At 43.9% G+C, this 23,775-nt stretch overlaps 3 protein-coding genes across 3 annotated transcripts in view; 2 read left to right on the plus strand and 1 right to left on the minus strand.

Annotated features, from left to right (window-relative positions):
• adgra2 (adhesion G protein-coupled receptor A2) overlaps positions 1-4,179 on the plus strand; it is a 36,916-nt gene extending 32,737 nt beyond the window's left edge. The window contains 3 exon segments of the mRNA XM_084694520.1: positions 266-355; positions 514-655; positions 657-4,179. Of these exon segments, the coding sequence (XP_084550646.1) occupies positions 266-355; positions 514-655; positions 657-1,934 (1,510 nt within the window). The 3' untranslated portion in view covers positions 1,935-4,179.
• A 192-nt stretch (positions 4,180-4,371) lies between these two features.
• Positions 4,372-16,615, plus strand: rab11fip1a (RAB11 family interacting protein 1 (class I) a). Its single transcript, XM_084694519.1, has 6 exons — positions 4,372-5,245; positions 8,957-9,387; positions 9,516-10,542; positions 11,984-13,894; positions 14,504-14,627; positions 14,825-16,615. Exons 1-6 carry the CDS (start codon positions 4,896-4,898, stop codon positions 15,029-15,031), a joined length of 4,050 nt encoding a protein of 1,349 aa, XP_084550645.1. The 5' UTR covers positions 4,372-4,895; the 3' UTR covers positions 15,032-16,615.
• Positions 16,616-18,871: 2,256 nt separating this feature from the next.
• Positions 18,872-20,516, minus strand: prlhr2a (prolactin releasing hormone receptor 2a). The gene is made up of 2 exons (XM_084694855.1): positions 20,065-20,516; positions 18,872-19,508 (listed from the first exon to the last, which is right to left on the minus strand). Exons 1-2 carry the CDS (start codon positions 20,514-20,516, stop codon positions 18,872-18,874), a joined length of 1,089 nt encoding a protein of 362 aa, XP_084550981.1.
• Positions 20,517-23,775: the final 3,259 nt, after the last annotated feature.

The following is a 23,775-nucleotide window of genomic DNA, read 5'->3' on the forward strand; positions in this document are numbered from 1 at the left end:
CATGTGTCAAACGGATCCATTACTTTTGGTTGTTTGTTGTCTTTGATCCCTCATCTTATACCTCAGTCAGATGGCTTAGTGGTTAGGGAATTGGGGATACTAATCAGAAGGTTGTTGGTCAAAATGCCAAAATGACGTTGTGTCCTTGGGCAAGGCACTTCACCCTATTCCCTTGGGGCAATGTCCCTGTACTTACTGTAAGTTGCTCTGGATAAGAGCGTCTGCTAAATGACTAAATGTAAATGTAATACCTTTTACTTCGCAGGTTTTACTTAATCGCCGGTGGAGTTCCTCTCATCATATGTGGGATTACAGCAGCTGTCAATGTCAATAACTATGGAGACAACAGCCCTTAGTGAGTCTCACACTACCACCCTCCGGCCTGTTGGCTTTTGACTCTATAATCGTCCATATATCTAATGCTGCACTGGATATTATAGTGAGACGCCTGCTCCCACAGAGCTGCCCCTGTTTAGCATCGACCCTCTTGACCTCTTTATTGTTGTTTTACAGCTGCTGGCTGGTGTGGCGGCCCAGTTTAGGGGCCTTCTTTGTCCCGGCGGGCTTGGCGGTACTGGTGACCTGGATCTACTTCCTGTGCACTGTCTTTTGTCTGAAGCGCCGGGTGGCCAAAGAGTGCCCAGGGGCCCCCCTGCCCCCCCCCCGCGCCCGAGAGTCAGCCCGCCCTGGGAGGCAGCACCAGCCTCCTGTCCGACGACTCCGCGGTGGTTACCGTGAGCCCGGGGATGGCCCAGGAAGACCACTACTCCCTGAAGACGCAGTTCCTGGTTCTGGTGGCCACCCACTTCCTGTTCCTGGCCATGTGGAGCTGTGGAGCCATGGCCATGTGGCTGGTGGGGCTGCGCGGCCTGCTGTTCAGCTGTCTGTATGGGGTGGCTGCTGTCGTGTTGGGGGTCTTCCTGGTGGCCCACCACTGCTTCCGACGCCTGGACGTGCAGGCTGCCTGGCTGGCCTGTTGCCCGGGTTACCGTCGCTCCCAGCCCATGCAGAATTACATCCACACCTGCTCCACAGTGAACGGGGTGCAGACGTCCGAGCAGGGATCACAGCTTTTCATTGGTTGCCACCCCCCGGGCGACCCTCATAGCTCCTCCTCCGCCAGGTCATCCTCCACCCCCAGTGGGATCAGCAGCATCGGCCCGGGGCCCTGCAAGCTCACCAACCTGCTGCAGGTGACCCAAGACAACACCAACCACGTCCACGCCCCACGTGCCCCCGCAAGCACCAACACCAGCGCCAACACGGACAACAGCAAGCCAGCCAATAACGTCCTGCCCACCATAAGCTCAGTAGCCCCTGGGCAGCCTCAGCGGAGGAAGGTCAGTGGCAGAACTAAGCAAGGCGGCAGCCAGTACCACCATCGAGGTGAGGGCAGGGGTCACTATCGTCTGAAGGCTCTGCGGGCCGCGGGGGGCGGGGGCAGCATGGGGGCTCTGGGCCCCACCGGCACGGAGCACCACCTCTCGGCGCACCCAGCTCCCAAACAGGCCACGAGCGAGAACGGCAGCGTCCATCACCACAGCCTCTCCGAGAGCCAGGCCAGCCCGCTGACCAACGGGAGGCGAGTGGGCGAGGCGCTAGCCACCAGCCCCTCAGAGGGAAGCGACGGGGGAAGCAGCGGCAGCCGCAAGCCGTTCCCCCTGCTGCCCTCCGTGGCCACCAGGGCGGCCATGCAGGGCGCCCAGAGGCGCAGCGCCAGCAGGGACAATCTGAGACTGGCGGCGGCCGTCGAGCGTGAATCCAAGCGCAGCTCGTTCCCGCTCAACAGCATCACCGCCGTGCCTGGAGCGCCTACCAACGGGGCCCTCAAGAGCTCCACGCTAGAGTTGGAGCAGGACACCAGCGGCACCGACCACTCCCAGAACTCTGTAGGCATGAAAAGCGGTTTGTGGAAGAGCGAAACCACAGTATGACCCTTGAGAGTGGACCCAGACGTGTGTTTGGTAGGATTTGGTTATGATTGAATGGTATGTTATGTTAAGCCTAATCAGCTAAAATGGTAAAGATTATAAAGGAAGCCAGGAACTTAATCTGGCACTCTCGTCTGAGCGTTGGGTTTGCTGTAAAATGTTAAACATGGCTTGTCAAAGGCTATTCATTTTGCTTATTTCAAAACCAAAACAGTTTTTAACTTCAATTTATACTACATTTCACAGGAATCAAAGTCTAAAATTGACATAAAATGTTGATTGTTCTGAGACATTAAACAAAGATGCATTATTTCATTTGTTCTCTTATTCTATGCATATTGACTATAGCACGAAATGGAATCCAAGATTGTTCATTTTCACATTATAGGCGTATGCATTTCCTTTGTGGAGTGTTCTGCTCTTAAGATCTTTGTAAGTTGTTTTTTTTTGGCATGTAGTTGTGTATGCACTTGTTTATATTTGCTTGTGCGTGGGTGTGTTTGTGTGTATGTGCATACATACGTGTGTGAGAGTGTGCATTTGTGTGTGTGTGTGCGTGTTGGTGTTTGTTTGTCCAAAAAGCTAGAAAGAGAGAATATGCATTTGAATATGTTACCTTTTTTTACTTCAATGTTTTGTGATATGCGCATTAGCACTGAGTTGTTCCCCCTGCCTTATAAAAAGTACAAAATAAGCAAGACCGTAATCTGAGCAAATGAACAAAAAAAAATAGTTTCTTTCACTCAATTAGTATCACGTTGTAACTTTTATTTTATTTTTTTACTGTGAACAGCATTTTCTCATTTGGGCTCAATATATACCAGTTGTAGACTTTGTAACAGACTTTTCAATATTAATTTCCATGGTGTTTCTCCTGTTTTGCTCTGAATTCTCATTCATGCTTTGATGAAAGTACACTGCCCTCTGCTGGATTACAAACAAACTGCCCATGCACTGATGCAAAGAGGAATCCCATAAGCTATATTAGAAACATGAGTTTGTCATCTCCTACAGCAAGAAAAACACACAGAAATTGTGTATATAATGTGCCTGTAGATATATCATATGCAATAAGTAAAAAATAACATACAGCATCCCCAACACATTGAGTTCAGATGAAGTTGCTTATGACCTTATCATGAATTGTCTATATTTATACGCAATGAAAAGAGTTTTGTGGTTGTTCTGTTCGTTTTTTTTTTTTTTTTTTAAAGCTTACGACAGACTCTCATGTCGATATCACATGTTAATTTTCTTGGAGCATTTTATGCATTTCTGTCGATCACCGTGACCATGCCATTGCTTGTTCCCGCATGATGCCCGCTTACACATTCAGATGTCTCAATGTGATTAGCATGACCATGCAATCGTTTGCACGTGGTGCCCGCTTACACATTCAGATGTGTCAATGTGATTAGCATGACCATGCAATCGTTTGCACGTGGTGCCCGCTTACACATTCAGATGTGTCAATGTGCCAGTCTCTCAGATGTGTTCAGGGAAATGTTTGTGCCAAAGAATTGTGGTGAATAGTATGAACAACATAAGCTTTAATGTTTAGGAATCAGACTGACCATGGTAGTGTTTATTATGCATCCTCACCTGAGATCTCCTTAAGGACCATTAAAACAATTGATGTTCCATATTTCCTATTGTTTAACAAAAGGAAAGGAAATGATGAAATATTAAATGGCCTAACTTATAGTTACAGTGGCAGGCCACAGCATAAGAACATTTGAGTGTTAAGATTCCCTCTACGCAAATACCGCCTCGCTTAAATGTCACTAAAACTGACTCAGCTGTCACTAGTGGGTGTGATCCTCAAATTAGCTGACTGGGTGTAAAAGATTTCTGTTGAAAGGATCTAGGAATGTCTCGTAGACATACAGTATTTAGGGCAATGTGTTTTGATGCAGGTTATTTCAGTGTAAAAACACTCATCCCAATTGGTCCCTCAATGAAGATTTTTCTGTTCTTAACTGTCATCTCGTTATGAAAAAGGGAGATTTCAAATTATGTGCATATATTTATATTTTCATTTGTCAAAATTGCTCCATTAAATGTTTGTTACAAACTGTTTTAATTCAGTAATATATTGTTCAAGAAACTCAGACTGTGCCTTACAAAAAAATATCCGATGCAAAATAAAAAAGAAAAGAAAGTGTGAAACTGTATCTCGTCTGTGACACAGTGACTGCGTTGAAATATTATGTATTTAAATAGTACAATAACTCCCTGAAAAGCAGAGCTTCAGTTTTGGCTTCAAACAATAATTGTCTATTTATTGACAGACGATTCATAAACTACGCAGTTCCTTAGACACATTGCAACTATGGTAACAGCTCCCCATCCAATCGTAGAAGTCACAGAAGTTAGTGACTCAGATGTTTGCCAATCACGATGCTTATATTAGAGTATGGGTGGGAACGGTCGTTAATGAGGAAGTTGACTTTTCCTACAAAGAGGCCTGCCAAAGGTTTCATAAGGCTTATCGAAATAGTTAACACCCTAGTCTAGCAAATGAGGCTGGACTTTGTTGTGGCACTTTAATATAGTTTAATACCAAGTCTTAAGACCTACATTTATTGCTATTTAGGTTACTCGGTGTACGCTAGCGTACGTGGTTAACGGGATAGTGCTAGCTGGTTCTAGCTAAGGACTAAGCGGTGGAGGCTAGCTCAGCTAGTAGTGCTAGTAGGACTACTGAGTCATTAGGGAGGCGTATCAAGTGTTAAGACATGAAACCCAGGAACGTCACCGCATAAAGGTTCCAGAGTTATCCAGCAAACACGGCTGGGCAGTAGGTAACGTTAGCCGTTAACTTGAGCAACACAACGCGATAGACGTGGGATACTTTTCAGGATCAGCTTGCCGTCACTTCAGACGGCATAGGTACTACTGTACAGTCCTGTACTAGTTAGCGTTAGTTCTCCCTTGTCGACTTTAACAACTGGAAGTTTAAACATGTCTCTAGGGGATCAAAGCCAGCAGTGGTATCCCACAAGTGTTCAGGTAACGGTGCTACAGGCTCGGAATTTGCGCATCAAGGGAAAGAATGGAACAAATGACGCCTATGCCATTATGCAGTTGGCAAAGGACAAGTTTTCTACCTCCGTTGCCGATAAATGTGTGGCCCCTGTTTGGAAGGAAGAGGCTACGTTCGATTTGCCACTGTTCCATCAAAGCAATGCTGAACGCTGTACACTTCATATCATAGTTATGCATAGAGCACAGGTTGGACTTGACAAGCACCTGGGACAAGCTGTGATCAACCTAATAGAGCTTCACGACAACAAATCTCGCAAAAAAACCGAGTAAGTAGGCTACTACCATGTGAGTTGCACTGCACAATGCTGCTACTGTGTATGTTTGAAATGTTTTTTTTTGTTTGTTATTTCAGCCAAACGTAAAGAAAGTTGTGTTTGCATTTCACATGGGTATCCTCACCAGTCCACAAACGTCAACACAGATACGAGAGAGCTGTTTCCCTTCAGTCTGTGTGAACCGAAACCGCAAATCTATTTGGATCAATCCTGCTAAAGCTTTAGGCTGTTAATATAATTTGACTATTCGATAACCTCTCCCCTATCTTCCACCTGAGTAGAGTTAATACCATAACTGGGTTGGGTCACTTTACCAGAGTAGTGAAATATCAACCACATTCCTATCCTTACCAGTGTTCTTCCAGGTCCAAGATATTATAACGTTTTTTATTTACTTTTTGCTCGCCTTACTCTACTTTCATGTCAGTGATGTAAACAGGGTACGAACAACACCATTTATTTTCATGATTTAACATGTGGTTGCAGGCAGCAAATCAAAACTTATTTTAGATTAGTTGAGGCAAAAAACACACACCCCTTTTCACATAATGGCATCTTAATCTCCTTCTTACCACGCCATGACAGTAAAACGAACAGCTTAGTACAATATGTTTTTTTCTCTGGTCCAGTATTAGCCTAGGCCTATCGTGGAAAAGGAGGATCTTGTAGTTATGAGTCATTAGTGCTTAGTATCACTGTTTCAAGGGCAGTCTACTTAAATTACATCACTCGTGTGTTTACAGTACTAAGTACGTCCTGTAATCTTATCTTTCGTTTACTCAGTCAGTTGGTCCATTCTCGAGTTTTTATGACAAGGTTCAGAGACTCACTGGCCAGTTCCTTCCCTGACACAGTACATGTCCCCCTACCACAAGCCCTTTTCTCGCTCTCTCACAGAAAACGTGTCAGATGTCCCCTGATGTTTGTTAGAGTTGAGTTACTGGCATACTCCAGGGTCCTGTTGAGGCGTCAGGGCCAGATACTGAAGAAAGGCAGGTGTGGTCCTCTCCATTGGAGAGTAGAGGGTGTTGTCAGTTGATGACATCATGTGAACAGATGAACACTCATATTCCAAGGGCCAAGGACAAGGGTCATCAGCCAATAATATCAACATTCCTGTTCAACAATAGGGATGATGCTAGAAACTAGGCCTTGCACTATATTACCTAGCACGTTCCACTACGACAAGTGAAGTTAAAATCGTACTTGATCTTTTCTAGTTTAGATTCAAATATATGGTTGTCTAAGTTTCATAATGGATCTGCCTATTGCTCGAGGGCTGTCAGTATGCACAGTTAGTTCCATATCACATACCATTAGCTGAATGTAGCTTCCCTATGTTAATCATTAGGTCCATGCTAAGAGAAGTGACACTTTTTCTCATGTACAGAGAACTGGTTGAACGAGAACTGCAAGGTATTGTGTTCTCTGTAAACACCATCATAGGTGCAATTTCACAGACTGTTCCTTTAACTCTGCAGCTAAACTCAGCCTGATTTTTTTAAATGAACTCCTAACTTGCCTTAGAGATTGAGAAGACTGGTTGATTAAAGGGAACTCTCTTGAATGATGTTTAGCCATGTAGTCCCATTGTTCTGTGTTCAGGTCTCCACCGTGGTACTGGTCCTGGTTCCTGTTTGACTTGGCATAGCCTGTCCTAGGAGGCGAGATAAGGATTGCTTGTCCTGAGAAATTGCTCTGTTTTCATTACATGTCCTAGGAGGGCCTCCTTACAAGCTTGCATAGCTTTATGGAATGCAGGTTTCCTCCCCTGCATGTTTCCTGATTATTTTCCCAGAAGAATCTGGCTGGATTTTAGTTTATTCCTACCAATTCAAATGTTGTGGCCTTGAACTGTAGATGAACCTCACAACAATATCTGTTAGACTTGGAATCAGACAGGCTACAATGGCAAAACTATTGTTGTGCCAATGGCTTAATTTCTATCACCATGTGGCAGATTTGTTTGAGTAGCATATGAAGCTTACAGGAATACTCATGACTTGTACAGAGCAAAGTATCAAACCACTATTCAGTGTTTCCCACAGATTAGAAGGCTATTTGTGGAGGGGGGGGGGGATCACACCTTCACAAAATCAACAACAACAAACAAATATTTCTGCATATGCAGGTAGCAATGCTAGTGCTAAATATCTGTTTAACTATTCGGCTCCATGAGGCTGGGTAAGTAGCTAGCTCCTGAGACTTCTCACCAAAAGAACGAAGGGGAACCTTCGATTAAGACATGTTCATAGGTACCTAGCGAAAAGTAGCTTCAAATTTCCTAGGCATTTAGCTATGGTACTAATGCTGAAGGCTCGCTGATATAGCTGTCTGTCTTACTAGAACGTTGTATGTATGCATCGTTGCTAACGTGTGCTGACGTTGTGACTGTGTGTGTATGTGAGAAAGACTCGTGAGTGACAGAGAGATGAAGGGAGAGCAGGGAAAGGAAATGCAGCTGAACGAATATGATGTGTGTTTTAACCTAAATAGTGTTTGAAAAAAATATTTTCGAAAGGCAATATGTGGCAACACACAGCATGTAGGGGCATGTCAGCTGTCAAAGATAACTGTGAAAGAGAAGAGATTGAGATCAAGGACAGTAGTCTGTCAGGGTGGCACAACTGCCCTGTCTAACTCGGCATAGGGTTTTGTAAAGGAGCATGAGGAGTGTTTGTTTGCATGGTATCTTTTGCACACATACTTGATTATAATTGGTTCCATCGAAAACAAGATCCCATTGGCTGAGGGAATGGCTTTATCATGAAGTGGGAGTCAGATGGCTGAGCGGTGAGGGAGTCGGGCTCGTAATCAGAGGGTTGCCGGATCAATTCCCCGCTGTGCCAAATGACGTTGTGTCCTTGGGCAAGGCATTTCACCCTACTTGCCTCGGGGGGAATGTCCCTGTACTTACTGTAAGTCGCTCTGGATAAGAGCGTCTGCTAAATGACTAAATGTAAATGTAATGAAGTAGAGCCCTTCCAGACTTTAGTGAGAAGGACTAGTGTTAGCCAGGCCAGTCGGCTGTACTTAAAATGACTTGATTCTCCTTCTACGTAGGCTAAATATATGTGACAAATGTCGGGCCTGATGTTGTAGTCTTGTTGATAACCCATCAGCAGTCTGTGCAATCACACAAAATGCTGAGTGACAATCCGACCATGCTTGTTTTGATTATGGTAAGGGCCTTTCCAGAACAATTGCTTTGTGCAGTTGATTATTTAGAACCGGAAGGAGATCAGGACCCAAATCCGTAATTTCCTGCTAAATCTGATCCGTTGAATGTTCCCAGTTGGTGCCGCAACAGTACAGCACTTCACTGAATGATCCATCAGCCTCAGGTCTGAAGAGAGAAACAAGCGCTCACCCACTAAAACCTGTAATTTGTTTAACACTATTTAAGCATGGACTTCCATTGTCAAAGGGATTTGGCACATGGGATTTTCTCTTTCAAATTTCAAATTACAGGGTGTTACTGTATGTAAGTTTGACCCCATTTCACATTTCTCCCTAGGTGATTCGTGCTGTTGTTCTTTGCAAAATGTTGGCTGTACAGAGAAGAATACCATAGTGTGCAATGATATCATGGTCAATAGTAGATTTTCTGTCACTCTACATTGTCTAATATCATCTCTCTTGCTCCTGCTTTCTCACTGTCACTCCCTTGTCTCTTTTTCTCTCCCTCTCTCATATCTGCAGTTGGTTCAAGCTGGTTGACAAGAATGGCAAGGAAGACAAGGTACGAGGAGAGGTGTTGCTGGACGTCCAGTTCATGAGGAACAACCTGTCCGCTAGCATGTTTGACCTCTCGATGCAAGACAAACCTCGGTCCCGCATTTCCAAGCTGAAAGACAAAGTCCGGGGGAAGAAGAAGGAGGGCTTCTCTGACTCTGCCTCAGCCATCGTGCCCTCGGTCAGCCATGTTCTGACCGACAGCGAGGGGGAGGAAGGCGGACACCTCGACTCGCCAGAGGCCAAGAAGAAGTCCAAGCTCAAATCGCTCTTCACCCCCAAGTCCAACTTGCAGCGCAACATCTCCCAGTCCATGTCCACACTGGGGACTCTGCCTGAGAAGAACTCTTCCCTGAGTGGGAGTCGCTCGTCAGGTCTCAATGTTGAATCTCCAGATGGTAAGCCCAGGAATTCCATTATGGTCTGAATCCTTTATTTTAATGATCAATTATAAGATGAGACATTTGTTTCCATTCGTCTTATAACACCCACTCCTTCTCCTACCGTGCTGTTTCTATTTCCACAGTGAAAAAGAAGTTCAAGTTCCTGGGCCATAAGCGCACAGGCAGCAACGACAGCAAGGTGTCCCTGGGTCCGTTCTCACTGCTGGGCCGCTCCAAGCAGAGCGCCAACGACCAGAACAACCTGTGCATCAACGGCAGCCATGTGTACGCAGAGGAGGCGGAGCCAAAGTCCGGCTCCACCCTCAGCCTGAACAGCTCCGGCCAGGGCTCCGTGGAAGATGTTCGCCGGCACGACTCGGACGTCTCCGCCGACTCCCTCAAAGGCCTGTCCGTGCCGTCCTATCGGCAGGAGCCTGCAGACAGAGACAGAGCCCTGCTGGAGCAACGGCGCCACCAGGAGGAGGAGGAGAAGAGACAGGCGGAGGAGAGACGCAGGGCAGACACCAAGAGACTGCAGGAGGAGGAGGAGGAAGAGGACCGTAAGCGCCAGGCAGAGCAGGAGAGGAGGAAGAGGTTCCTGGAAGACGAAGCGCGGAGGAAGAAGCTGAAGGAGGAGGAGGAAGAGAGGAGGAAGAAAGGGAAAGACGAGGAGGAGGAGAGGAGGAAGAAGAAGTCCAAGGAGGAGGAGGCGGAAGAGAGGAGGAGACAGGGGGAGGAGCGCAGGCGCCTGCAGGCGGAGGAGGAGCGCCTGCAGGCGGAGGAGGAGCGCCTGAGGCTGGAGGAGGAGCAGAAACTACAGGAGGAAACCAAGAGGGAGGAGGAGAAGAAACGCCAGGAGGAGGCCTCCATGTCCGACAGGCTGTCCACGCTGTTCGGCATCATCAAAAAGAAGGAGGAGCCGCAGCAGCAGAGCAGCATCACCAAGGCGGAGGTGCCCAAGCCAGCCCCCCGGAAAACCTCCGGAGATTCAGAAGTCCCTGGCCCTCGCCACTCCTCCAACCCGTTTGAAGAGATCTCCCTCGGCCTGGACACCCCGAACACTTCTGAGGAGACCCTGGGTGTTCCTCAGAAACCCCAGCGAACCCCCCAGGTTCCCTCAGCCATGGTGTTCCTCAATCGCACAGCCAAGGTGTCAGCAGTCAAGCCCAGGTAGGTCACACAGTACTCCTGTCTTTGAGATGTAACCTATATGATTAGCCTACTTGCAAATTTGCCTCTATCCACAGCGATTTGGTTGTCCAAATATTATCTGATCTATTATAGCTCACTGTCAAAATGTCGCTCATGTCTTCTTGACTCCTGATCAATGTTCTGATTGCCTCACTCCTGAATACTTTTTCACTCTTATTTTTTTATGTGTTAATCGACCTGGTGGGAATCCAGGTTTAGTGATAGCTGGCATTCTTGACTTCAATATTAAGAGATGACGACAAATGATTAGATCCACCTAGTGGTAAACAAGGAACCCCAGAATCACAACATCAGCAAATAAGTACCAAGTCCAAGAACACATGCTTGCGGGCAACATTTGGGTGCAGTCATTTACTTTGATGGTTGTTTTTCCACTGGTCTGAGCTTCTGTTTTGTGCTTCTTATCCTACATCCGTTTGAGTGGTTCTATATTCCCAATTGCATCTGGTGTTTTTAGGATTAGGAAGTGTAATATCCATGGTTAAGGATTAACTTTACTTAATCTGTCTACCACAAACTGTTTCTCCATGGTAGCCTACTGTGTCTTATGTTTTTGTCAATCATCTGAAAGATCTCAAAGCTTTGAAAAGCAGGAATTGTTGCTGCAGTTTGATGGACCTGCCAGGCCAGTTTGGTGGCTGTTCTGATTGGTCAGATTTGTGGAATGTGGGTGGGTGTTTCATGGCGGTATGGTGCAGAACAGGTTGTGGAATGAAGTGAGCTCACAGCGTGACTAGCCAGCAGTGTGACTTGATGTCTTCTCAGGCATTGTTGTTCCCTGTCTGGCTCTTGTTTTGGATATGTTTTAGTCATTTAATCTTGATGGTGAGTTATTTCCTTTTCAATTCCTTTGAATGTAATGGATGGATGTGGTTTGATTTTATTTACGTTTTCTGAATTTAAGTCCAAGGCAACTTTGTTAATTTTGTCTTGGCTTGATGGAAGCTTGTGAGAACTTGTGATTAGAGCTTCTTCCCCTTAAATTGTATCTTCACCTATGGGTGAATTGGTGAAATGTGAATCATCTATGTAGAGGCTTTTTAGCCAATTATCTATTAGGACATTTGTACTTATTCACCGTTTCCAAAAATATATAATTACTCTATTATTAGATTATATAATTTCATCTGTTGTGATGACATGCCATTAAAAATAAGGCCTTGGCCCATGAAGAAAATTATTTCAATCACCTTTTATATGGTGTGATACATTAGTCAGTTTTGTAGAATAAATGTATGACCTTCAAGTGTCTGTCTGTTATCAAACCGTGTTGAAAGCTTTTTATTTAATGGAGAGACTTCTGAGAGCTTATTTCTGCAGTGATGGACAAGCTCCTGTTTAGGAGAAAATGTGTCCGTCAAGCATTGAACCCAAGGCTTTTGTTTTCACCCTTTGGCAGATTGGTTGAGTCTAAGGAACCTGAAAGCCCAGGCTCACACACACAGGGGCCGCAATCTCCTCCCTCTCCACCTTCCAGTCAATCCTCCCTCAGCAGCATCCCCTCTGAGTCCCCTGTCACGTTCTCCAGCCTACACTTCTCGCTGGCACCCCCAAATACGAGAAGAAGCTCAGAGTCCCACAGCAGCACAGAGAACCTGAGCGTTGTGGTATCCCAGCCCAACATGTCTGACAAGAAGCGACAAGCCCCCCTGCCACCAGGCATTGGAAACCCCAACGCGAGCTCCAGAAGTTCTCCCATGAAATCTTCTGCTTCAGGTAGCAGCCTGCTGCCTATAACTGAGGGTGAGATCTCTGGAGAGAGTGAGATGGCCGGAGCCAAGCATGGCAAAAGACCAGCCTTACCTCTTCCTGACTACGAAAGTCTGTTTCCAGTGAAGAGGCATGGAGTTCAAGGTCAGACTCGATGGGATCATATCATTGCGGAGGTGAACCAGAAACAGAGGGAGTACATGCCTCAGGTAGCTGCAAAGGAGATGAGTGTCGATGGGCCAGAAGATGAGTCTCAACACGGAAATAGATCCATCTCCTCGCAACCGAGGACTGCTTTGCTCCCAAACCCACAAGCAACTCAACAGAAGGAAGTTCCGGCTATTTCCTATAGAAAGCTTCCGGCTCCTGCCCCTCCCAAGCCAGTAGTTGTAGCGTCCCCTAGACTAGTGCCAGAGGTCAGCCCGGCTCAGAAGCAGAGTTCTGCACGGACAAATGTATCTGTTGAGAAGATCAACGCCTCTTCTTCCACAGTTATCAATTTGACGCCCAGCAGAGAACTACCCTCAGTGAAACCTAAAGCTGACCCAAGGAGGGTTCTGAATAAATCTCCCCTCACAGTCATTGATGCCAAGTCTGCATCTCAGGTGGAAAGTCCAAGATCTTCGCAAGACGTTTTGGAGTCAAGATCCACCAATAACCTGAATGCAACGTCATTGAATAGTCCTAAGGAGATACCCACTGCCAAACCAAGACAAACAGTTGCCAGCAAAGAGCCAGTCCAACAAGCAAATCCGGAAAAGGAAAGCATCGAAGAGCGGGAAAAGTTGAAGACGGCCAACCCAGACTTGAGAAGGACCAGTCCAGTGATGATGAAACATACTGATGTGAATTCAAGGAGAGAGAAGAAACCTACGCCCAACTCTACTGATGGGGCTGACAAGAAACAGATACTGCAAAGAATAACTGAAGCCAAAGAGAAGTTAATTGAACCAGACGCGTTCCCAAGCTCTGCGGTACTCTCCAAAGACCCATGGGCACTCCCTGAGCAGAGCCATGGAGGAGAAGATCTGTTCACAGGGAGGATACAGAAAGACAATAAGCCACAAGATGAGAAAATGACCCCCGGTGACCAGAAAGCAATTTTTACTGCAGATAACTCAACGGAGCTTCCAGAGGACGTAAAAGCATACAAGTCTGACTCAAGTGATCTAAGTCCTTTTCAGAGGGACATTTCACAAAGAAAAAAAAGGGCATCTCCATCTCTCCGTAGCTCAGACAGGCAAGATAAACAAGACTTATCTAGAGCAGAGGGAACCATGACAACCACCTCAGAATACCCTAGACTGGATGGATACGAGCCTCAAGTGGACTCTTCAGTGCAAAACTATATCGATGGTAGAGAAAGGTTGGAAACCCAAACAAGAGAAAAGAACGCAGCTGTCGATCAGCTGGCCTCGCTCTCTTACTCCCCCATTCCCTCAGTCCTGACTACGTCAGATGTCTTTCAGTCGGGTGTTGGAGAAACGAGTCCCCAGGCTGGTGTTCTGTCTGGGGGTAAGACCCAGCCAAAGGCCTGGGTGTCACCTTCAGAGGCACAGCTTAATAGCAGTGGAGGTGGGCCTGCCCTAACACCACGCAGGTGAGACTGACCTTTTGAGCCACAAACCTTTTAACTAACTCTCAGCACTGACAAGCACACAATTATTGACGTTTTTCGCAATCCATTTTTCCAAATTAAACGGTTAATTGCTGGTCCAATAAAGTGGATTACTGTTTGTGATCCAATTATCAAAACCTGCCTTCATTTGCCAAGTGTATATTTGGAAATTATTTTGTAGGACAAAAACCCCCAGAAAAATCAGTATTTTTTGGGTGACCAGAAGTCCTTGTGTACTAAGCTTTTTAGCTTTAAGTTGTTGCTTAAGGAATTTTTTCGGTTTTGTGGTGGAATGAAAAAGGGATTCGCTGTCTTGTACGACTTCTTTGCACAGGTTGTGATTCTGGGGTTTCTTTGTGCACCACTAGGTGATGGAACATTTTATATGTTGACTTTTCCTTAGCTCATAACATAAGTAAAAAAAATGCAAGCCATCACTGTACATCTCAAAGCAATTGATTCCTCTTTGTCTGCCATCTTCCAACCTCTGCCTCCATCTTTTTTTCATCCCATCTAAACTTCTGTGCCAAACTGCTAGCCCCATCTTACTATTGCACATCTAACTGTTGGTGATGTGACTTGTCTTTCCAGGCCTCATCCAGTCAAGCCCATGAACACAGGAGAGACCCAGGCCCCCACCAGCACCCCCGTAGGGAGAGAATTAAAGACCCTTGACTTCACCACAGGGATGATAAAGATACCGCCGGCTAACATGGTACAATACATCTAGAACAGAATCAATAACTCTTAATTTTCAGCTCTTTCATCTCCCCCGCCCCCCCCCCCCCCCCCATCAATACATGATATACTTGATATGATGTTTTTACGATGTTTGACGTGCACCTACAATGTACAATAGGTAGGACAGTAAAACTGATTACCGTGTGTGACGCCAAACGCCTCTCCCATCAGGTGACTGGAACGGCAGAAAGTGGGCCTTATACTCAGCTGACCCAGGGGGAGCTGATCACCCTGGTGGTCAAGCAGCAGACGGAACTCACCAAGAAGAACGACAAGATCGTGGAGCTGGAGGAGTACATCGATAACCTGCTGGTTCGTGTCATCGAGGAACAACCCAGCATCCTGCTTGGCCTCAACTCTTCCAAGCATGCCTTTTGAGACGCCAGGCGATCTTGTGGAGCTTAGGGTAGGGAGGTCTACTTAAATACCCTGTTATGGTGAACGAAACCCCCCCCCCCATCTCCCAAGCTCCCTCTTCATCCTTTTTTTAAATGTCTTATATACTTAAAGCACTTTCATGTTCTTCAGTGTCCAACTAAGACGTCATGTTTCGTTTGAGAGGAGTGGTGGTATTAAAGTAGTACTGTGCTGGAACAATGGGTGGGTGTCATTGAGGTAACTAGGCAACAACATGCACACAACTGGATCGCATCAACATATATGTTGATGTTTTGTTTTTTTTGTTTTTTCACCGTGGTACTGGAAATGCTTTTGATTGTATATGATCTGTTTTGCTTTGTTGTTCATTTATATGTTTCTCATTATGCATCATGTTACTGGACAAACTACAAATGCTTATGTCTGTATCTCTCGCTCTATTCTTGACGGAGTAGTTTTCCTATTAAGAATAATTCAGATATTTTTCCTTTCTTATACTTTACTCACTCATTACAAAGCCTTAATGCAGCTGTTGTTGTTCTACATTTAGTTCTTAATGATTTAATAATCTTCAAATTCCTTTTCTATTTGTGTGATGTTTCACTACTTTCTTGGTACTGTCAAAGAAATAATCAAATACCAAATCAAGTGTACTGCATAGGAATTATGGCAATACACGGTACCAGCCTAAAACGTCAAGCTGAAATGCCTTATATAATTCATTTTCAGAAATACTGTACTGTTAATATTATTTGTTGTCAATCTTGCTTATTTAGCTAATTCCAAAAACCCTTTCTTGGTATCATTCCTGACGTTTTACCTCAATATACTGTTACTCGTGTTTTTATTTCCCAAATATTCTTTTTTTTGCTGAAAGCTTGACACTGTAAAAAGAGGAGGCTGGTTTTGAGGTTGTGAGGTGACTGTCTATACTATAGGCAGTTGTGATTGGCCGGGAGAGAAATGGAACCACTAATAATTAGTTTCTCTCTTATGTATTTATTATTATCATGAGTTGTATGATTCCTAGTGTTGCCATGGTCTGTGCAGAGTACAATCGTTTGTCCTCTCAAATATTTATGAAAAACTCTGGATACAATCATTCAATATATTTATGCAAAAACCTAATGCAAGAAACAAATTTTGCGTTCTTCCTATGAAAATGTAAATGTGGTTAGACACTAAATCACGCAGGAATCTTACTGAACCATATGAATAAATACCTTTTTTAATAAGTAAGCTCTCATATAGATGATGGCGGCTAAGAAAATTCCAGCAAAGTCTGAATGTAATTTACTATAATATGATACACAGATCCTGTGACTATGCCTCTGCTGTAATGTCATAGCAATAAGAAAATTGTGAACAGTAGAATGTTATAAATTGTGCCTTTTTTTAAACTTCCTTTTATTTAAGAATGGCCTTTTTTGAACCTCTTAACAGTTACTGGTGTTAAATAACGAAAAGACTGCTGAATGTCAAACCAGAATCTGTTTTGCAAAGAAATTGACTGTTTAAGAATCTTACAAAGGATTGTGTCACTGTACATTTTGACCTAATTTAAATAAAAGAACACTATACCTACCTATATCTTGTTTTGGTATCATAAAATAAGGACATCATTATGTAGAATGTACTATCCAAAGACGTTCTACAGTATATTGTGTAAAATGTCCCAAGCCTAATTCCCATGAGACATAATTACAGTCTGTAAATTTCTCTTGAAGGCATTGACAAGACACCTTGTTGCTTGTCGTCAAATTGAGCAAGCTAAAGGTCCTTAAGCTGCTCTCTGTGTTTCATTAGGACTACAATTAAAGTAATTACACAGAGGTGAAAATTTAGATTTATCATTCAGGACCTGATAAAACCCAACCATTAATTAGTGTCCACTCTGGATCGAATGCTAAGAATACCACTGTGCTTTAAATAAAATAATGTGTAAACCTGTTAACATTCATTACCAGTTTCTTCTGCACTCACAACATGTAGTTTGTAGGAACAAAAATGGTAAGAAGGGTGTGAATTTCTGTAATGAATTTAGGGACGTATTCACCTTTCACATATTGTGCAAATCCCCATATAGCCTCAAGCAGACCCTATGGAAAAGTGAGGGAGACCAAGACATATATTAACTAGATAATGAGGACCCCCGTAGGCACTAATTAAGGCAGAGGGGAAGGTTGACAGCTCAGACGGGTTAGTTTCCTCTGTCTTGAGAAAAGAAAAATGGCTTCCTCTAGTTCTATATCACTTGCAATCAATAGCCAACCATTTCTGAGCAGAGAAAAAAAAAAAAAAAAAAAGAATCTTGAACACTTGAACAGTTTTTTCTTATTTTTCTGACTTGGTAGTAAACAAAATATCAAGTTGCCCAAAAGTGGTGGTGTTAACTACAGTGCACATAAAAAAACACAGTGCACAAAAAAAAAGTTTTTATTTTATTTACAATAGTTCAAATTTTATTACACTTATGAGATCAAAACAACTTCCCTGGTTGTCAGAAGAAACTTTAGAAGCTTCAAAGCCCCAGCTTTTGACGTCAAAAATTAAGTTCAGAAAACATCCATCTCCAAAAGTAGAGACCTATTAGGCATGCAGTACAGTATGTCTGGCCATGTTATGATTATAACGGTTAAGACATTTAAGTTCTTAAATCATATTCACTTTAATAGTCAATTAATTGAAGATAAAACAAACATTTTGATTCCAGTTTTCTTTATTGTTTTTGATTATTTACTAATAATGATTTAACATTCTTTGGGTTTACGAAACAGTATTTTCACCTAGTGCATCAGAGATGTTACTGTACAATATCTACAAATTTCATAATGTGCTATATTATATTGCAGATTCCTTAAATCAAACCATACAATTCTAACACAAGAGTGCACTTTTTTTGTACATCTATTTTAGAGATATTAAAGTAAACAAATTAAAGTAACTGCTTAGTTTCACTGTGCGCCTCAAAAGATCATAATCCACCCTAATGGTAACTACGATACCAGATCCTTTTTTTGATACAAAATATACATCAAAGACCTTATACTATCCACCATACATCTTAATTTGCTTTTAGAACATTTTTGCTAGCATCATGCTAAGACTATACAAGTTGTGACACACAACCACATAAATAGACTTCACTGTTACACAAAAACCAAATACATTGGGAACCATTTGACTGATTGTCTCAAAATGGCAAAATAAATGTATTTCGCTTAGTGTAAATTGTTAGGAGATTACATTTCATTCTTGTTTAGTTGGCCTTGAGGATGTGTCCTCACTTTGTAATCACAGCCTCAAGCTTCCTTTTAGAAGCACACAAATCACACAACACAATAGCAACCGTTAGACGAATACTGTACCATTTCATTGACACATTACCTGAAGTCAAATACATTTAGTCAATAACAAATAAATACATAAATACATCACAAAGAACTGATTTGAAACAGAACTCATTCAAAGTTTCATCCTAAAACTTTGACATTCATTTACCAGGAAGTGTGACGTTTAAATACACAAGCTCTTCCTGTCTTGATTGGTTAAAGTACTGGGAGGTTTCAGCTATTGTGATTGGTTTAGGGCAGTGGATTTCAACCCTGGTCCTCAGGGACGCCCCTTCCTGCATGTTTTGGATGCTTCCCTGCTCCAACACACCTGATTCGAATAAATGGGTAATTATCTAGCTCTGTAGAAACCCGGTAATGACCATTCACTTGAATCAGGTGTGTTAGAAGAGGGAAACATCTTTAAATGTGCAGGGCAGGAGAGCCCTGAGCACCTGGTTTAGAACCACTGGTTTAGGGGTTACAAGTTAGGAGGCATTCAGTGGCTTCACAGCACCACACTGGCCGTCGCGCAGTTGTTGGTGGGGATCCCGATGCGACGGTGGCAGGTGAACATCTTCCGCAGTTCGGCGCGGAAGCGGTCGTGGAGCCAGGCGTAGAGGAAGGGGTTGCAGCAGGACGAACTCATGGCACACAGGTGACACAGCAGCTGGATGAGGAGGAAGTAGCGCTTGTGGATGAGGTCGATGTCGATGTCGCGCAGCACGTTGAACACGCTGATGGGCATCCAGCAGAAACCGAAGGCCGCCACCACCAAGGTGACCAGGCGGAAGGTCTTGCGCTTGCGCGTTCTCTGGGCCTCAGCCTGGCTCTGCGTGCGGTGGCCCGGCACCACACAGTTGCGCAGTTTGACCGAGATGCAGAGGTAGGAGATGCAGAGCGCCGACAGAGGGAGGACGTAGGTGATGAAGAGGGTGCTGTAAGCATACGCCAGCCTGTCGGTCTCCTGGCCCATCCAGAACTCCTCGCAGATGATGAAGCCCTCGTTCTTGAACTCCACGTGGTAGGTGTGAGCCACTGCCGGGGCCACCAGACCACAGGACAGCAGCCAGATCCCCGACAACAGGTAGGTACAGGCCAACACAGAGATGCGCTTCTTCAAAGGGTGCACAGTGGCATAGTATCTGAGGCAAAGGGAAAGAGGCAGAGAGAGAAGGGACTGAAATATAATGGCACGTGTATGTACTGTAGAGTAGCATTTTTTCGTGTCTGAATTCATGAAACATGTTGTTTGGTAACTTTCATTCAATCTCACAAAAGGCTCATTTGAATGACTGGTAACACATTTTAGCACTCCATATCTGTAAATTTGAAGTATCTTTCCCATCTGCAGATGGTTCTATTTGGTTGGTACAGACTCATATTTGGATCAATGATTCAACCACATCTTGAAGAGCTGAATTAGGATGTCTGAATGATCGAGCTTTCAAAGAGCACCAGAGGATGTGTGCATAACCCATCATTCCATTACTCACACAGCAACTGTCCAAACATTCTGAAAAAGGCTTTTGTACATATTTTCACTTGAACAAAAAGGTGCAGTCATGCACAGTCAAATGTCTATCATTAAACTGCCATGACTTTACCAAGTCGCTTTTCATAAAATAACATTTGAGGAGAAATGAGAAATGGGGCTTTGGACTTCCAAGGTCTGAGGTGCTCTGTTCCATCGTGTCCTACCTGTCTACACCGATGGCAGTGAGGGTGAAGACCGACACGTAGACCGTCACCGGCTGGATCAGGTACACCAGGTAACACATGAAGCGCCCAAACACCCAGCCGTGAGGGTTGAAGGCGTACGCCAGCGTGAAGGGGACGCAGGTGGCGCACATCAGCATGTCGGAAAAAGCCAGGTTGCCTATGAAGAAGTTGGTGACGTTGTGCATCTTGCGCGTGCGGCAGATGACGTAGAGCAGCAGGTAGTTGCCGAAGACCCCCACGAGCACCACCAGGGCGTAGCAGGGGATGATGAGCAGCTTGAAGCTCTGGAGGAGCTCCACCCCTACAAACTGGGGGCTGAGCTTGGAGGAGTCGTTCTGGAGCACCACCTCGTAGACCTGCCCGCTGTTGTTCGTCCCCGGCCCCTTCAGCTGGGTCAGGTCGGCAGACCATTCACTTCCACTGCCCTCCATCACAGCGGCAAGTCAGGAATGACACGCACCACAGATTACCTGACCGAAAATAACAGAAGATGCTTTACAAAAATAGGTAACTCTGTTTTGAAGTATCAACATTGTACATGCTGTACAAATCATCCTAATTTGTTTAGAATGATTTATTTATTTTTGAATCCATAAAGGTATTAAGAATTAATAAGGATGGAAAGCTAATTTTCTCGAGTTCTGTGTTTAAAGAGATCACATTTTTATGCAGGAGAGTGATTTTACTCGAATACAACACATGCAGGGATGCATTATTGAACGAGAGATGTATTTACAGAATTATGTTTTGTTCAACAACGGAATTACGTGCCTGAGAAGTCAAAAACAAAAGTATTGAAGTTGACATTCGTGGCCTCATTAAGGTAAGCTTTTTATGTGCGTACAAAACTGTTTGGCCATCAACAAACCGTGAGATAAAACCAGGAAAAACAATTCTAAACAGATGGTGAGCTTTGCCTAGATAGGAGGGCCTAAAGAGGGTATCGGATGATTGGTCTGTCAGGAAGCACTGAGGGAGGTTGGGGGTGTGTTGGGGGGGGGGGGCTTCTGTAAATCATGCAGTGAAGCAGAAACTGTAAGCACAGTGGTTTCATTAACATTGTGGTTAATGGATGTGGTATACTGCCACACTCAAAAGCCTTGAAAATCTGCCTAATCCTCATTTGTTGTGTCCATGAGAGGAACTTCTCAAAGGAGAGTGTAATTCTCCAGAGCCAGAATTGCATTAAAACTGAGATGCTGAGATGTGAATGTTATGATGCATTTCAGGTGTCTCATCACAAGTGCAGGTCGAGCACAGCCCGTTGTGCACTGTTTACTAGTCTTTCTGTGTTTTAACTCAGCCTCTACAAAGCTGCAAACTAGGTTAATGGTCTTTTAGAGGGGATCTGTTATTGAGCACCAAAGATTCACAAACTGCACATGGAAACACACACACAAACATGAGTCCTCCTGGGCAAGACACGAAGGTGGAACAGAGCTGTGGATGTGAATGTACGTGTGATCACATCCATCAGGTCACTGAAAAACAATCACCATGAAACACACACACAACTATATCCTCAACCCCTGCTGTGGTCAATGTCATTTTCTATATATAACACAGTTTAGAGTACTAGTAAAGCTCACCCGCAGTAAAAGCCGAATTAAATAAATGCAGGCACACGGAGCAATATCTCTAGGCTACATCTCCTCCGTTGACGTGTAACACAACGTCGTACAATATATTGAATGTCGATCAGAAATAAATTCAGGTGACCAACATCATGCACCACTTTCCACACCATTTCTTTTCTCAGTAAGAATGTTTTTTGCAGGTGATACCTGCTGAGTGACATATAAGGTATATCTGTAACATGTTAAATATAATGCCGTTTACCAGAAAGTCCTTGGAAAAGAATCAGTTTCTCTTCACCTCGTCATTCTGGCAGCACGAGGATGCTGCACAATTTTCTAAAGCAAAAACTGTATTTGGAATAGTTTTAAGTGATGGATGAAATGTTGGCTGAAAGTCCATTATCAGACTTAGTTGGCAAGACTCGATTTCTTTCAATGCTTTAAATTGTAATTTGACGCAATGCTATACACGGCTGTACGTTGAATCTAGACCCTCCGACTGAAAAATCTAAAATGTAAATTAAACTTGCTATTAGCCTTTATCCCCCCCCCCCCCCCCCCCCAATAAAAGTGAATAAATACAAATAAAAAATCAATATGGGGACATAGCCTACATATTAAGTCGGGTATATAACCTTACCTTTTCAGTACCTTTTGGTCAGTGATGTTGCTTCTTGTTGATGCCCTCTGAAACAACTGTACTATACCGGTCCGGTAACTCCGTGACAGTCGGAAACAAACGACTGGAACGAGGAGCGCGCAACAGTTTCCCACTGCTGAGAGCAAGCAAGGTAATTGGTCAGTCAGTCACCTTGAAAAAAAGAAGCAAGTCTGACACTATCTGTCCTTATGTTGGTGATGGTACTTATCACATGAACTGACCATCTTAGATGAACTGGTATTTGTGATTTGTGTTCGATAGCAGTCTCAAATCTCCAAGAAAAGATGCGAATTTATAAAACCTTTTATCGGTTTATCTACCTGGATTTAGGCTACTGTAGGCTGGCCATATTGAGTTGTGCAAAGCTAATACTTGAATGTATACCAATCTAACTACTGATGTTTTTATTCGTGTCTTCACTTCTCAATTCGACATTCGGGGCATATCTGAAAGTGGTCTGAGTTTGTGAAGGGCAGGCTGACAATAAGCAGGCTGTTGTAATAATTGTGAATCCCCAACGTTCAAATGAAACCCTTGTATTTTATCTTTCTTAGAACTAGGCTACATCCCCGGTGTCTTTTCCCCTTTGTAGTTTAATGGTTCTTTGAGGTTGTGATCCCTTTCTGACTCAGACCCTGTTTCCTTCATGGTGTCATCATGGTTTTTGATGATGCTGCTCATAGCGTTTGCCAATTGTACTGCTATGTGATGTAGAATCAATAGATCGATATAGATACATGGTGTTAAAGCCATTATGTTGGTTATTTATAGTTTTTTTTTTATTGGAATATATATGGGTAGTGTGGGTGCAGGAGAGCTTTATCGGTGAGCTCACCTTTGTAAGTTGATTGGAGACCAGAACGAGTATAGGCCTACCTTTTTTACCGTGTTGCCGAGCACACGCTATTGTTTTGTATTTCGTTATTATTAGAATAAATAGTATTAAACGCAAGAAGTCGCCTGTGGAGTGCGCACATCTAAACCATTCCAACAACAATAATTCAGTGGTTTTGAGCGGCAATTAGGCACCACACTTGTGTTGGCCGTCCGTCTGGCTGGGGTTGTTTCTCACATTCCTCGACTGTACGATGACAATACACGAACACTGAGGGCACAGGACAGGTCAAGAACTGAATAACCCATCACAACCAGTGTGTGAGGAAAACCACACTAGGGATAAACAGAATGGCCTATTTAGATCAGTAGAATTGGTTATAGTTGATACTCTCAGGGAACTGAGAATATTGTCTTGGTTTCATGTTCGAAATGCTGATTGTTAGAAAATGTCATGCTTCAGGCCTTTATGTTTTTAAAAATGTGAATCTTTCCTTGATGCTTTACATGTAGTCACTGACATAAAATAATGATATTGGTTGAATTAATATTTAATATTTACTATGCTATGAGGCTTCTTGGTACCATGAAGGTATTACAGCAAACATACAGATTCAA

The sequence above is a fragment of the Hypomesus nipponensis genome, chromosome 28, assembly GCF_054491055.1.
Source record: "Hypomesus nipponensis isolate SF chromosome 28, ASM5449105v1, whole genome shotgun sequence".
Taxonomy (NCBI): Eukaryota; Metazoa; Chordata; class Actinopteri; order Osmeriformes; family Osmeridae; genus Hypomesus; species Hypomesus nipponensis.

What these genes read in the sequence shown, in the direction of transcription:
- rab11fip1a (XM_084694519.1), top strand. Translation starts at nt 4,896, where the DNA reads ATGTCTCTAGGGGATCAAAGCCAGCAGTGGTATCCCACAAGTGTTCAG. An exon ending in CAATGTTGAATCTCCAGATG is followed by an intron (nt 9,388 to 9,515) that starts GTAAGCCCAGGA and finishes CTATTTCCACAG; the next exon opens with TGAAAAAGAAGTTCAAGTTC. An exon ending in CCTGCCCTAACACCACGCAG is followed by an intron (nt 13,895 to 14,503) that starts GTGAGACTGACC and finishes TTGTCTTTCCAG; the next exon opens with GCCTCATCCAGTCAAGCCCA.
- prlhr2a (XM_084694855.1), bottom strand. Translation starts at nt 20,516, where the DNA reads ATGGAGGGCAGTGGAAGTGAATGGTCTGCCGACCTGACCCAGCTGAAG. An exon ending in ACTGCCATCGGTGTAGACAG is followed by an intron (nt 19,509 to 20,064) that starts GTAGGACACGAT and finishes CCTTTGCCTCAG; the next exon opens with ATACTATGCCACTGTGCACC.